Below are 16,318 nucleotides of genomic sequence, written 5' to 3' on the forward strand. Positions count from 1 at the left end.
CCCAGATTAGCCCTTGGGATATGTAGATTTAACCAACCAGTTAAACTCTTGAAATCAATGGGAAGTTAGTTTCCAGAGAGGTCCGCAAACTTTTATTCAGTGTTGTCAAGAGAGAACAGTCGCCACCACAATATTCTGCGTTGTTTGCTTTAAGCCGGGCAGTCGCTCGTTGACTTGATGAAGTTTCAAACGATAAAATTATTGATCAAAATGTGCAAATGTCCCTGTAATTAGACTTTCGTTTAATTACAACCTCTAGAAATAACTTTAGTGAAATTCACATATCCCGGCCAAAGCCCTTGATTCCCTCTTTGTCATAAAGTTTCAACTTATTTTTTATTAAGTGTGCAATTTGCAGGCACAATTTCCTGAAGGATTTGTGCCCAGCGAAAACAATTATGGCATGAATTAACCAATCTTACCAAGGGCAAAGGGCTCCACGAAACGTTAGCGTTTGGCTCTCTTTGTCGTGGCAAATATCACCCTCCCTCTCCTCCCTAGCTACTCACCGCCACAATTTTTGATTATTTGAAACTAACTCTTTAATTTCTTTTAAGTACTTTACACGAGTTTCACATTGGCGTGCCCTGTTAAATTCAGTTTATTTAAGTGGCCATATGTACTAAAAAAAAGTTTAGACTAGAGAATCGGTGACGAGGTCGCGCAAATTCCGAAATACGATGTCTGCAAAAAATAACTAGTTGCAGACAGGGATTAAAATAAGCGTTGGTTAGTCTTAAAGAAGAGACCCTCTCTTGTGATAAATCGAATTTAATTTTAAGACAGTTATACGAAGCACCATAAGAAATTCATTATAGTTATAATCATCATCGAGACCCACAGGGTCGCAGTTAATCAGGAGGAAATATTAACAGTTTTTCAATACTAATACTGAACACTGGTTTCGTCTGTAAATATATCTCTTCTCAATCACCTAGTACGCTAGCGGTCGTAGATGACTTGTGATGACAGCCACAATCATCAATAAACAAGTCTTATAAATGTCTAATGCTCATTCTCTCAATACTGCACTCAATGGTAATTCGCTTGAGTTTTAGTCAAGATTAGCTTGTCGTAAATAGCCTTCGGAATAAAATTTCTTTGGACTGTAAGGAAATACTTGTATCCTGGCTGCTTGTGTTTATTTAAGAATCTTTTCAACCAGTTGTATACCATCAGTTGCGTAGCGTTTTGGGGGTCGTCAGTCCATGGTCTTCTAGAGGCCGAAGATCAAAGAGGCCAAATTAAGATACAAGTACACTTTCACTGATTGCTTTCTTAGATTTTTTGTGAACGAAGGGGTATTTCCGGGGAAGAAAACGGTCAGCCATAATAAGCCTACGTTACAAGGCAATTTTTTACTGACATTTCATTACAGGGGCCAATTTTTCGTCAGTCATTACAAGTGTATAAAGAGCAATTTTCTAGCAGGGGGAAAGTCATCTTTCTGCCGTATATTAGTGACAATACCATAGTTAGATTTTTCTTCTGCGCTAGCTAGTAGTTGATACGAAGAACATTAAACGATAAAGCCAAACTACCAACTTGTCAGCCTATCACAAGATTTGAGTCATCCTGTGCCGACTTGTATCAAGGGAAAACTTAGTCAAAATCCTGATGGTTACCCAGCCTCGGGATACTGCATAATTTGAGGGTCACTAAACCTCCGTTGATAACAGTGATAGCCTCGTTCCCGTATTTTGTCCATCGATTTTCATTGGCTGAAAATTGATTGATCTGACGGCGTTGGAAAATAAGGCAAAATACCCAGGCCAAAAAAATGGACTTTAAACAGGTCTAGGTTGTAGTGAAGAAGAAAAGCTTCATACGGGACTTCACGTCACGTGACGTCATGTGCGTGCGCAGTGAAAACGTGAGAAGTTGAAGTCGTATTCAACGCACGGTATCAAAGTTTTTCTTTCTAGTTGTTTGGAAAAACAAATGGATGAAACCTTTGCAGCAGATGGGAATGAAAACTCCATTAAGCGAAGAAATCACGCAGGGCCATTACCGAGGGTTATTTATGACCTGTTTCTAAATTGCATTCGGCTGCGCTGCGCAGCCACCCTCCCTAAGTGGATCCCGAGCGGACCCGAATTGAAAGCGGCGGGCTTTCCAAAACCCAAAGGAGGCATAACAAGACGTGAAAGATTCAAGAACTGGGCCGAACGAATGGATGTAAGGTTCGATGCTGAAGCGAACTCTGACGTACTTGTTCACAAACGTACTGGGAAGATAATTGTTCCCATAGAGGAATTTGAGACAGTTGTTAAAAAGATTCATTCTCAAGGTCACCATGATGTGAAGAAAACATTTGCCCTGGTACGTACTCAATACTCGCTAATCGAAATGTTACCAAACATTAAATAACTTATACAAGCACGTATATAACAAATATTCTCTCCAAACCTTATTTTAGCTAAATGTATTTTTATCCACATATGGAGTCTGGGGAAAATTAGCTTCTCAGCCCCTAGAGTGATTTGCCTGTCACAAGATTTTAGCCTTAATAATTTAAGTGATTCAGACAATCTGACACTGAATAGGAATTGTAAATGCATCTGTTGGAAATGAGGCGTAGTGACCACCTAAATTTTTTCACAGCTCAACAGTGAATGGCTTGACATTACCTATAGTGTGACTCAGAACCTCTGACCACAGATTTCGGCCTCATGGGCTATTGACTCAGAGCCCATTCAGACTCAAGGAATAATTCTTAAATTTCTGCATATTCACCCGGTACCCACTTTTGAGCCCAATTACAAGGTCTCAAACTCGGGCACTCAATTCAAGTGTGGGTACTTGAAAAAAGGGTGTGTTCACCTTAGTGTCCAGCAAGTACTGTTCTTGGGCACCATTGCTGGGGCAAAAACACTGTGTCGAATGCTTGATATTACTTCCCAAACAAAATTATTTTAGAAAGAGAAATTAAGGATGAAAAAGGAGCAGTTTTTCATCTGATTTCCAAACACTCATTTAAACATTAATTTCCCTTGTATTTTCTTTATGAATTATTATTGATTTTGAGAACTCATATTGAAGGGTTCATTTTTGTCAGAATTAACATAAGCATGTTTGGCCAGGCTATGTTAGATTTTTTCCTCCTCAAAAATAGGTAGTTGCAACAAAGGTTTGGATGTTTTGGTTTCATAATTATATGAAGCTTCAAGTTGTAGTAGAAAACAGATGTCTCTTGTTTAGTGTGTGTGTGTAATAACACCAGCAGTCAACAAGGCAGTAAACCTTTTAATGTGAAACTAAGAAAACTGTGAACACCAGATATATTCGTGGAATGTTTTTGTGTTGCGAGGAAAAAGCCCATCGGGCATGAGAAACTAAACGGCAGGCAACAGTGGTATTAGTTTGTGATTGTGTGACTTTCTTGGGTTTCCTGATCTTTATTGTGATTGCATGCAATACATTTCTCATTTCTGAAATACAGTCAAATGTCTCGGTACGGACACCTCTCTATTATGGATAGTTTCCAATGTCCTGACAAAATTATCATATATTTTCTATTAAAAAAAACCTCCATAATACAGACTCTCTCTAACACAGACAACGGACACTAAATCTCGGCCCCAGAGAGTAAATTCACATAAAATTAACTTGTTTATTACGGACACTGCCGTGATCAGGTGATGATAGTTTGTCTATGCAAGTTGTGTGATTTCAAAAGCCCAACCGCTATATATCAAACAACAATTTGCAAAAGGTGTACAGAGCATGCAGAGGAACATAACTGACTTATTTAAGGCTTGAATAACTACAGATAGCATAAAGATCCTTTCTATAACATTTTGTACTCTAGTTACTGTTTACTGCACCTGCAAAATAGTGAAAGGCACTTTCAGAATTGTGCTTTAGGTTACAACTTTTTACAAGCAGCATTGCGCTGTAGCTCATTTTGTTTTAAAACAGTGATTTGTCTCCGACTGTACTTACTTTGTAGCTGAGATGTACAATGTTGTATGCTACTGAAACTACTGAAAGACAGTGTCTTTGTGCTGTGAATTAATAAATAATTTATTAATGCAGTTTAAAAAATTTTTTATCTTACTGAGCACTTAAAACTGTAAGTAGAGTCATAAAAGTGATGTCATCGTACTGACCTCTTTTATACAGACCCCTCTCTAATACGGACACTTTGGTCTGTCCCGTCAGCATCCGTATTAGAGATGTTCGACTGTATTTCAGTTTTTCTGAGTTAGACAGTAACTCCTTAGTTGAATAGACTTATTACTTTCTGTGCTTTTTCATAACAAAAATCGTGTAAATTTTCACAAGTCACCATTTTCACATAGACCATAATACACCTTGTTTAACCCTCCCCCAAATGTTGCATAATAATTGCCTTCAATTTCTCTTGGGATGACTGTAATACCCAGGAACAATTGAAAACAATGTTTATGCAAAATTCTGGGGGTGGTCTATTTGAAAATGGTGAAGTGAAGCACTTACAAGGAGTATTTCAATATTCTAGATTCAACAAAAGTATACTGTTGGACACAGGGACTTTGGAATTGACAGAGACATTGTTAGTATCGTGGTAGAAACCTGTGCAGGTTGTTTGTTGAAGGGTAAACTTTTGGTCAGTAATGGAATGAAAAATGGAGATAGTCATCTTGTTGTTCACAATGACAGACTACCACATTACATCTGGATGGGAAAGTCTGAGGCTTTATCTATGGTTGCCCATGTGCCAGACAGCAAGTGCATGTGGTTTGACAAGTCTGGTAGGTACTGTTTTATCCTGGTCATGTAAGTGATCATAATTATAGATTTGGGCAAAGCCAAAAGCAAAGCTCTCCTGGAATCTTGTACACCTGAACCTGAAATACAATGAGGTGATATTGGTCAGCAGATTATGACAGTAGTCAATTGTTCATAACATGGATGTATAATATCAAGCTGAACATAGATTTTATACGCTATAGACTCCAAGCTAGTAAGCATGACATTACACATCCATTAACAGGAAGGGTTGGACATACAGACATACAGACCGACAATTTTGTCAGAACCAAAATTTCTTGGGTGCAGGTTGCATAGACAACCAAATTTTATTACCCATGGTACTCCAGTGAGCATGCTTTGCACACGCAACAGCTCCGCCACCTTGTACCATAGGTGTACGGAGCTCTCAATAAGAAACATCTAAGAGGCCCTGCCAGGGTAAATTCCAACAAGCGACATGGCCCATAAAGTAGCGACAGCATGTAAAATGAAATCGCGACAAGAGACAACCTCCCTCAGCCAAATTGCGACAGTGACGGCAAAGCCGACAATAAGTGAAAAGCATTTATAAACACCGACACGAGACGTTTTAAAATTCAGACAGGCGACATAACCCCCCCTCGGTAGGGACTCATCTAATGGACAGCTACAGGCAGAGCTTTCCATGGTTTTTTCAACTTCAACTGCCTTTTCTTACCTTGTGAAAAGAGAGGAGAAATTTTGATATGAGGTCAAGTGTCGTGTAGGCTTTTTGTAGTGGACCTCTTCCAGGAAGCGTGCAGTCTAGCAGGGTGTATGACTTAAGAAAGAGCATAAGTAGTGGGAATATAATTGTTCGGGTGAGTGTACAGGTAGTCCTAAAAAGGACTGTTGTTGACAATGACTGGCGTTTCAACAACCTGTGTGGTAGTCATCTTCAGAGTCAAAGTGAGTTTTATCGCCAATCACATTCAGTTTTCATAGGCAACAACATCAAGGCTTAATTGACAGATAACCAATAACATTGCAGCATAATTGACCAATCAGGCCAATAAGCAGTGTTTTCATCAACTGATGTGATACAACTCATTAATTTTAAGTCCAAGGATAACTACTGCAACAGGTTGTCAAAAAATCAGTCATTGTCAACAACAGACCTATTCAGGACTACATGTATGTTCACTCAGATGCCTAAACTCCACCTACAGTGTACTTATGAGATAACTCCTACAAACCAACCTTTCACAATTTAAGAAAGAGCATTCAGAATGAGATAGAATCATTTTGTATGATGTACCTCAGTGGCTTAATCAGATTTACCGTTTAGTTTGTTTGTACGTGTGTTTTTTTGTTGTTTAATTCTCTATACTCATTTTTTTTTCCATTTTCAGTCCTTGCAATTAACTTGGATTTTAACACTAAACTCAAGGGTTTAGTCAATGAGTTAAGAGGAGAAATTGGAGCCACTTTGAAGGGGAGTAAAGATGCAAAAGACAGGCTGTTAAGAAGTGAGTATGTCCGCTTGACAAAGTAAAGTGTGTTGTTCTTTTGTATAGACAAATTACTGCCAACGTGTTCCCCTCCAAACAGACTGACTGCCAGTTCCTAAAATGCTCTCATTTGATTTAATTTTATCTACCCATTTAGATGCATGAAAAACAATAGCCTTGACCATTTCAAAATATTTCACTGTTTTGTTCAGAGACTCGGTTGTTTGAACCAGGTTTTGAGTTGCATTTCACAAAACTATATATTAAACGGGTTGAGTTCAGAGAAAATTTAAGAGCTTTCTCTCTTCAGGGACAAAGCGAACTTTCCGTAAATAATGAGGTGTCCGTCTTAAAAAACCGGGGTTCAACTGTATCAAAATTCCCATGCTTGAGGAGAGAGGTACAGTAATTGGAGATCATTATAAGGAGGTAGCTGGCATTATAGAGAGGTTAAAACAAACGTGAATTTATCCGTAGCTACAATAAAAAGGGACAGCAGTGGAGAGGCGGCCGTTTGCAAAGATTCAACTTCAAAGGATAATAAGTCCCGCTCATGTTGTCCTTCAGCAGCATTTTTAAAAATTGATAATATTTAACAATTATTCCTCGAGCCTGAATGGACTCTGAGTCAATAGTCCATGGGGCCGAAGGCCGAATGGGCTATTGACTCAGAGGCCATGAGGGCGAGAGGAATAATTGTTTTAGTAAAATCCAACTAGTTGGTCAAAAATATCGGGACAAAACATTTTTAGCTAGTTAAAGGTAGACTTCACTCCTTTTTTGCCGCCAAAAAGCCGGCGCTTTTCGCTACTAGTTTGCTATCAGAACGCAGCATTAATAATAGACCACTAGCTGGATTTTACTAAAAGGTAATAGGCATTCCGGCGTTACTACAAATAAACAGGCCTGTTAGTGTTTGGAAAGTGGACGACTTAATTTTTATAAAAGTTATTAACGATTCTTTTCCTTTTCCCCATAGAAATATCAGTTGCTCAGTTTATCATCAGAGAAATGAGAATTTCGTCCCACTCTCGACTACCGACAGAAATACCTGAATATAACCAACAATTTATAGATGATATGAAATCTCTTCTGGATAGCTACAAACAGGATGGGAAAGAACAGCTTTTCAGTACGGACATGGAACTCTTAACCGAAGCTTACAGAGGCGACGGATATACAGACTTGTTCATTCAAAGTGTTGAAGCACTGATCCGTTCGTTAACACCCAGATAGCATCTGCTAAGTGATAAGCATCGTAACAAGATACCCAGAAGCGCGGAAAATTTTGAAGAAAAACCACTTGTCAAGTTTTCCCACATACACCAGCATATTTTAGCGAAAACCCTTCTCGAGAAAGAGGGGCTTAATATGTTGTATTACGGTCATCTCGCCACCACATACTAACTCTGTATAACTGACACTGTTTTCTTGCCTATGATTTTTACTTCTTGGTCAAGTTTAAGGTATATCGATACAGTTTTTGGGAGACCATACCGATATTTTTCAATCACCTAAAAAGTATTTTTATCCTGGTCCGATCGCTACAAAATTTTCACCAGTGATTGACCATGAATTAAAGTTTGGCAAAGTGTAGTTTTTAGTAAAATCGATGTCACTATGACAACAATAAACAAAAAACTTGAAATCGATCAAATCCGGATTTTGCGCGATCTAGACCTGCTACTGAAAATCGGACACCAGGAACTTTTAGTGTGGTGTTTAGCAAATAACCTCCGTGAGATGTAAAAAATTCTGTATGTGTGAATTCAAATAACACGAAAATATATTTGGAACCTTTTATTTCTGTAACCGTGATAAAATGTTTAATAAAAAAGTTCTAAATAACTCACATTAATCTTAAGTAGCGTCAGAAGGCTGCTTATAATGTCATTTTTCGATGCTAGGAAATTTCGGTGTATTTTCTTTCTTGCGATTCTGAAAACTAACCTGTTTTCTCACGAACTGTCTAAGTGCAACTTTATTCTAAATTTTGACTTTAAGCGCTTTTCTGTATGATCTCTAAAACGGCTCGTCTTCATGATGTACATAACAATGTCTGAAACTTTCATTAAGACTGATTCACTGCAACTCCTTGACGTCTCAGAAAAAACCTAGCGTACGAATCGGCCAAAAGTCCGCGTTACAACATTCACTGTTTTGACCTTATGCTAATTTTTCCAAATTGATACCCATTATACATACCTGCATGGTTAGTATATTTTAGTATGAATTTTATTGCGTATTTTGAATGTAAAACATTGACAATATTCACATTGAAATGTACTAGCCATGGAGGTATGTATGGTGGGAATTAATTTGGAAAAATTAGCATAACGTCAAAACAGTGAATGTGGTGGTAACGCGGATTTTTGGCCGGTTGGTAGGCTAGGTTCGTCTTGAAATTTCAAGGTGTTACAGTGAATCAATCTTACATCATCATCATGTTCACAGGCTTGTTAGCATGAGAATACCACGATTTGCACAAGAAAAGCAGGAAGGTTTGTACAAAAAAAAGGTCGCCGCCAGCCTCGAATCTATTCGAAGGCCAGGGCACTGAGCACACAACCGGTAAAATGGGTTATTGGCACAATTCTTAAATCGCCGACACTGGGCAGATACTGTAAATCTTTTGTACACTTCATTATGTAAAAACAACAATAGTCTTTTTTCCCTTACTTGGTTTTACAAGACAGCACTGGCCTGCAGGTAGCCAGAGCTATTCTGGACGGGCAAGACAATTTACCTGTAGGAAATATTTAATCTTATTTTTTGTTCGATTTAAAAAATCGCAGTGCATAAAAAATTTACAAAAGTTAAACGTTTTCGGAAAAAGCTGGTAACAGAAAGAGATGTCTGGCTTTTTTTGAGATAGAATCGTAAATGTCGGGGTGGTGTAGATTTCTAAATTGTAGCGACCAAGTTCTTATAAATCATCATCGAATTTACGCCACATTCTTCCGATTAGATGCGACGTTTATTCAAGCGCGGGGTTTATTGGTTATTTTACTTCCATCCGAGGCGTTTAATCGAGTCAGTAGGGAATGTTCAGGGACTTGCTCAACTCGTCATCCAATCTATTTCTGATGGGGAAGGCGCTGAATCTCTTCAGAATTTCTATGTACACTCCTGGCTGGTATAGCCAAGGAACTCGAGGTTTTTCACACGTTGTTGTGTATGTAAGGCCCTAGCGCGCGATTGTAAGAAACAGAAAGTAAAGTTAAAGGCTATAGTATTCTCGAAACAGACACAAAAAATGGTGTAAAGAATTGAGCAGTAATGAGAAAAAATTGAAAGAAAAAATGTTGCATTTTTTTCAATTATTTTTCTACGTTGAAATTTTCAGTTATAACTTCTGACGAAGAAATTCTGGAAAATTTCTTCTTATCTAATTCCTGATACTTCGCGGCGAAGCCGCAACAGCGAAGCGCGAAGCGCGCGGGAGCATTCTCAAAACGTTACAACAATTTATTTAGGGTTGTGGCTTTATCGTTCGCCTGTTCGTTCTCTCGCGTATCACCGACTCGCTTGTTATGAAAGCTTGCTCCCAGGCTTGTGCAATTGGTGATAATTGTAAACGAAAACTGATTGAAAGGTGACTTCACAATACTGGCCCAACACCACAATCCCAAATCTGCACCATAGCTTACCACCATTGATAAATGTTCTGCTGTTGGCCATTAGTATCGCAGCTCTAGAAGAGCTCCTGCGCGCGCAAAAGAAATTAGCAAGTGTAATTGTTGTTTATGACATCACTAAATTTAAACCTCACTTTTGGAAGAAGAAACACGAAAGTGCAACTTAACCGAGAGATCATATAAAGTGAGTGATTTTTATCTAAGAAAGATTGTTTTCAGTGCATGTAAAAGATTCCGTCGACTGAAAGGATGGCACAGGCGTTTGTTCACACGGAGTTATGAGCAGCTCATGATCATAGCAACTTTGAAACGACATAATGCTACCATAACCAAACAAGCGGCAGTGATTAACATTAATAACTGCAGCTTGTTGGGCTATGGTAGTAAGCTGCGAGCCGAGCCGCAAAGTGGCTAGAGCAGGATATAAACCAGATCCAAAGGGATGAGTGGGAAAAATCTCAAAAGAATCCCAGCGATCTCAAAGATCGTTAATGTTAAATTAAAAATTAGGAGAACAATATAATTTGAAGAAAGAGTTACAACGGGTGAAGGTGTCGAAAGAAGACATAAAACCGCTGTACACGAGCTAACTACAAAGAAAAACTATATTAAACTTAGAGAACACTGCACGTCACTGATGGAGAAACTTGAAGAGAAGACCCAGGAGCTGGTACAGAAACAACAGAAACTGGATCAAACAAAAACAGGAGCCGCTCGATTGGGGATACAGCCTCGGGACGAGTGTGTATGAGGAGTATGATCTGCCGAGTCATTTCCAGTGGTCTGGCAAGCCATCGTCCGCTAACGGTGCAGGGCAGCAGGGACTGCACTCGTGGACTGGCCTTCACAGCCAGACAAGACGCTGCAGTACCTCTACAGATCGACTGACTAGGGCGCACAAGCTTTGTCTCTTTTCAGGACTTCACCTGCCAATATGGCAAAGTACAGGGTGTTTCAAAAGTTCGTTCCGATTAAAAATTTTATTTTACGCAAAGCATTTAATGCTTCTTTAGGTAAATGTAAACTGATTCAGGCAAGAAATGTATCTAAGTAACCGTTAGAAGAAATTCTAAACTAAAATTTGAAGAATTTTTTTTTTTAATTTTTGCCCCAACTGTACACGTACGCGAGGTTTTTCCCGCCATACTTTTCCTGCCCATTTTGTAGGTTTTCTATTTTGGTATTTTTATCGTTTTCTTTCATTATCTCTACTCCTTCATGAAAATGAAGGCCTACACTGTTTGTGCTAGAGCTCAGGCATCTATTTTTATGGTCTTCTGGCCATTCAGTCAAAAAAAAATTGTCAAATCGTTGAAGAAGTCTGAACGATGACCGAACAAGTGGTCAAAAGTGAAGACCATACAAGACAAACCAAGGAGTGCATGGCCGTTTTTTATACAAACTGTGTAAGAAATATTATCGAAAATGCTGTAGGTATATGCTTAATTATTCCACAAAACAGAAAGGTAAAAAATTTCAACTTCACATTATCGATCAGTTTCGAGCACGACGGTATGGGGATAAGTTACCAAAAAATGTTGGAAAGCCTTGAAGAGGAAAGGCGATGCACACTTCATGCAAGCATGGTGTCAGAAGGATTTGCCAACTTTATACCAAAGGAGGACTGGACGGCAAGCTTATGTGATGTGAACCCCCTAGAGACCATCTGGATTGTCGTAGACGAGACAACATATAAAGATCCAGCCCCCAAAACACTGGAGGAGCTAAGACAGTGACTACGCTTCGCCTGGAAGAATGTGACTTTGGACACGTCTTGGGAGCTCGTACATTCTATACCTCACCGCTTCGAAAATGTCAGAAAACATACAGGAAGACATTATGGTCACTAATATTTTAGTTATTCAATGTTAAATAAATAATGAATAACACACTAAGTTTTACGAGAGGTTTTTTTTAATAATTAGTGAAATTTAAGCGAATAAAAAATCGGAACGAACTTTTGAAACACCCTGTAGAGCTGTTTTTGCGGCGAGCGCGCTACTTTTCATCTTTCTGGTGGCTTTTCACTTCTGGCCTTCTCGATTTCTTCGTTTACTGTCCGTCTCCAGCTAGACCACGATCTATCTTCCTAATTGTTTGGGTCAAATTCGCAAGCTTTGAGGTCACCTGCAAGCGTCCATGAACCGCAGAGTCGCAGAGTGGGGCGCCCCTTCCTGACTACTGTTGTCTATAGTCCGTATAGAACTTCCTTGGGACGCGTCCATCATCCATGTAATACACATGGCCGAGTCTTCTCAGGTGGCAATGACTGAAGAGGGGGTATATACTGAGGATACCAGCACGTGAAAGTACTTTACTGTTGGTGATATGGTCTCTGCCACTTGTTGGTGCCAAAGACGCCTATACTGTTTCGTGTAGGTGGTCCAAGTTTTACTGCCGTGGAACAGCGTAGAAGTGCATTTTGGTGTTCTCAGTCAGGTACCGTAAAATTCCGAAAATAAGCCCCTCCATATATACATGTATATGTAAGCACCTCCGCATTTAAGACCCACGGGGGCTTGTACTTGGAAATTGCCCTCATATACAAAGTAAAACAAAGAAAAAACGGTACATTTGAAAAATATAAGCCCCGGGGCTTGTTTTCGGAACTTTACGGTATTTGTTTTCCCAGGCTTTCTTGTTCAATTTGGACATGGTGCCGATGGCTTTGACGATTCCTCAGGAGATTTCTGAGCAAAGTCACTGTTTTTGACGCTAACAAAATACCTCCCTCTTTGCCGAAGGAAACTAATTCCTAAACAATTCTGATAGCGCAGTGCCATCGAGTCCGCAGTCAGAGTTAACATCACCTGTTCAAAAACCGCTTGGCATGATGCAGGAGACTGATGATCCCTTTCGAGGCCAAAAACCAATCGAACTCTTGCCTCTGTTCATTAACAACACCGGCAACTGGTCAATCTTTCAAGCTCCTGGCGTTCCTAAGCATCAGTTTCTACTGTGAAGTGCGACAAGACCGGGCAACCACCTGCAGCTTGCCATTTGTGCACCCAACCGGCTTACTTATAAGCAATTACCGTAAAATTCCGAAAAAAAGCCCCTCCATGTAGAAGCCCCTCCAAGTATAAGCCCCCCAAACTCGTAACGCAAAAAACCCTTCGTTAAATCACCCCTCCTAATATAAGCCCCCCGCCCCCGGGGGAACTTGTACTTGTACTTGGAAATTGCCTCAAATACAAAATACAACAAAGCAAAAACGGTAATTTTCATTCCAACTGTAAGGCTAGCCCAATCGATTTTGAAACGCAAATTTCCCTCCCTAGATAAGCCCCTCCGAATATAAGCCCCTCCAAAAATAAGCCCCTCAAAAGGGGGCTTTGAAAAGTATAAGCCCCGGGGCTTATTTTCCGATTTTACGGTATTATGAATACCTGCTGATAAGATTGAGCGTTCAATCGCTACCACGTTCGCCAAATCAGTCGACGTTCAACGCTAACTGATTTGGAGAACGTGGTAGCAAAAAAATCGCCTCTATCGACAAGACGTTCGAATCTTCGCCGAAGAACCGACTGAGTAAAGAGCAAGGTGATGAACCAAAAGGGGAAGATTTTCGGACCACTCAGTTTCTTCCGAAAGCCAGCTCAGATACTCTACAGAATTTAATTGGCCTTAAAGGGGTTCAGTAGATCAACTAATCAAAATCCTGGGGGTGTCGCAATGAAGCCCGACCTGGTCACTAGGTATGAAGGTTGGTAATCCCTAAAAATAAGTGGTTGGCATAAGGAACGGCTTTGTTAAATACTCTAAGTATTAAATATCAGATTCACAGGAAGTTTTAACTTGCTTGTGTAAACTAGGAGTTTGTTGACTGTGGAGGCCACATTTTGTGTTCATGCTCTCTAGTAATTAGTAATCTCCATGCCGCTTTACAAAAACTTTCTTTTGGAAAATTAAACGCTGTTTTCTCGGACCCAAAAGCACCTAATCAGTGTTGTGGTTTAGCTTTTCATCGTTCTTGAAGGTAGCGTTTTAACTGTGTATTTTCGCACTAAACAATCTCCTTTGGTCATATACTATCTTTGCAGAAAAGAGTGAACAGATTTACCTCCTGTAAATCTGATCACTCTTTTCTGCAAAGATAGCATTCTTCTTGGAAACCGAAACCTGAGGAGTTAATAATATCTGTTACAGGGGCGTAGCTAGGGGGGGGGGGTCCTGGGGTGCCCGTGACCCCCCCCCCCCCCCCCCCCCTGGTAGGCCTTCTTTTGAGCAAACAACCTACAATATTCAGGTGGCGAAAACGCCATGACAATATCTTGGCCGTAAAAGCCATTGTGGAAAAGCCCACTATTTTAAATTTGTTTTTTTGTAAAGTATTTTCGTCAACGGCTCTTGTCTTAAGTTAATATGGGCCTTCATGCCGCGATAATACGTGGTATAATACGTGGAGGTCGACATGACAATCTGGTGAGTAGCCTCTGTGACCCCCCCTTTGAAAAATCCTGGCTACGACCCTGTGTTAATGTCATTTATTTTTAATAAAACAAACACAAAGCAAAGCAAAAAAAAATTGAAAACAAAAAAATAATAAAATTGAATAAAATGAAGTTTTAAGCGTTCTCTTTTTTGGCTTTTTTTGCACTTCTGCTATTGATAAGAAGAAAGTCGTAAGAAAAAAAATTAAAACACAAAAAAAACGATAACTTTGGAGTGGAGGCGGGGGGAGAGCTAAAACGCGTTCTCTTTATTTAGCTTTCATTTATTTATGCCGCTCAGCCTGAAAACGATAGAGATGCAGATTAAAGGGGACCAGTGAAATAAGAGGTTTAGAACGGTGCAGGTCTACTGAAATATTGTCCAACACAAAGAACTCTGACAAAATAATTCAGTCGTATTTGAGTAATGATCCGGGTAAGACGGAAAGCATTGTTATGGTGCAATACTCTTTCCTCTTATAGAAATGTTGTTATTTTCACAAAGAGAATGCATAAACTTATTTCGTAAACAGGCAGTTTACGAAATAAAATGTATTTTAACTCCATTTTTAAACATGTAAAAGTGTAAAGTTTTCTTGGCTATTGTTTGCAACTCTTATGGTTGGCCGAAATCTTTTACACATTTAATACTCCTCGCATTACTGTTACTTAGACTCAAACGAGATTTTGTTTTGCGAAGATTTCGTTAAATCTGCTGTTTTCACTTATCAGAAGAGCAGTAGAGATAATAGTTAAATTAGCACCTTTTTGCATTCCGACGTGTTCATTGCATTTGGTTCTTTTCTTATCGGGACCATTACTTGAAGAAACTTCAAAGGTTGTGCACCTAGCCTCATTTTGAAAGTGAGGATTTTTGGAACTCGGAAGTGGCCTACTAGGGAGCTTTGGATAAGACCACGAGTACGATTTTTCAAACCGAGTTCGCGAGCTTTAATTGTTATATCTACTGGTTAGCAGCAGAAAAGATTAATAGCTCTGAGGAACTAACTAGCCAACCTCGTTCCCCGGGTGCTCTCCTATCCGCCCTACATAGGGCGGGTAGGAGAGAACCCTGGGAACGAGATTGCTAACTAGCTCGAAACTCTAAAGACGTAACTCGTACTCAATCTCGTACTCATAATAAAAATCTTAAAGTCACTAACACATTAAGGACAAAAACAATGACCCTAACTCATGACACCGATAAAGCTGGTACAGGTTAAAGTGAACAGTAAAAACGGAGGTCTACTGCAGCAGAACACCCAGTCTCTTTTTTGTTTTTATTATTTTTCTAAGTTTTTAAATCCTCACGCAAATAAGACTTATTTTCACAAGAAAGGTTTTGCATTTTAGCCTCGTGAGAGTTTTTAGAACTCGGAAGTGGCCCTTTGTTACACTGTATTTACACTAAATTTACCCATGTATACGCATGGAATTCGTGACTTTTATCTTAAGGTAAGTGTCTATCAGCTCTAATTTCAAACTACTTCTTTGCTGCTAGGTCAATAAACAGCATGTATTATCCGCTAAGCTGTACCTCTTTACTGAAATAAAAAGATTCTATACTGACTCATTTGGAGTGCCAAAGCCCCCGAGGGAACTCGATTACAATTTTTATGCTAGAATTACGTTTTTGTGGACCAATTTAGTCTATTTATTAATCTATTTTCAGGAAAAACTATTGATTCACAAGATAAATATTACAGATATCTTAACCCATTTACTACTAGACTACCAGAATCCAACTTTTAAATTTATGGACGTACTCCGATGATGTCACCAATCAAATGAAACCACTTTGGCTGACTTTTTGCACGGCATATTAATTTCATAAGGAGTTTTATAAAACCACCATTATGAATTAAAGGGTTAAACTGAGATACATTAAAAAGTTTCCTACAAAGTCTAGTTAATATTACGACGTAAGCATAGGCACAAGCAACATACGCCGATTACCGCCTTTTCTGATAACAAATGGTAAGCGAGAAATTTCACTTTAAGTCGGGAAAATAGCAAAGCAAATTCGTGTAAATTGTGTACT

The 16,318-nt window shown here is 39.3% G+C and overlaps 1 protein-coding gene across 1 annotated transcript; it reads left to right on the plus strand.

Annotated features, from left to right (window-relative positions):
* The first annotated feature begins 1,883 nt into the window (after positions 1-1,883).
* On the plus strand, positions 1,884-8,058 carry LOC140928371 (uncharacterized). Its single transcript, XM_073378112.1, has 4 exons — positions 1,884-2,322; positions 4,484-4,736; positions 6,108-6,224; positions 7,186-8,058. Exons 1-4 carry the CDS (start codon positions 1,942-1,944, stop codon positions 7,440-7,442), a joined length of 1,008 nt encoding a protein of 335 aa, XP_073234213.1. The 5' UTR covers positions 1,884-1,941; the 3' UTR covers positions 7,443-8,058.
* Positions 8,059-16,318: the final 8,260 nt, after the last annotated feature.

Source organism: Porites lutea, chromosome 2, assembly GCF_958299795.1.
Source record: "Porites lutea chromosome 2, jaPorLute2.1, whole genome shotgun sequence".
In the NCBI taxonomy this organism is placed as follows: Eukaryota; Metazoa; Cnidaria; class Anthozoa; order Scleractinia; family Poritidae; genus Porites; species Porites lutea.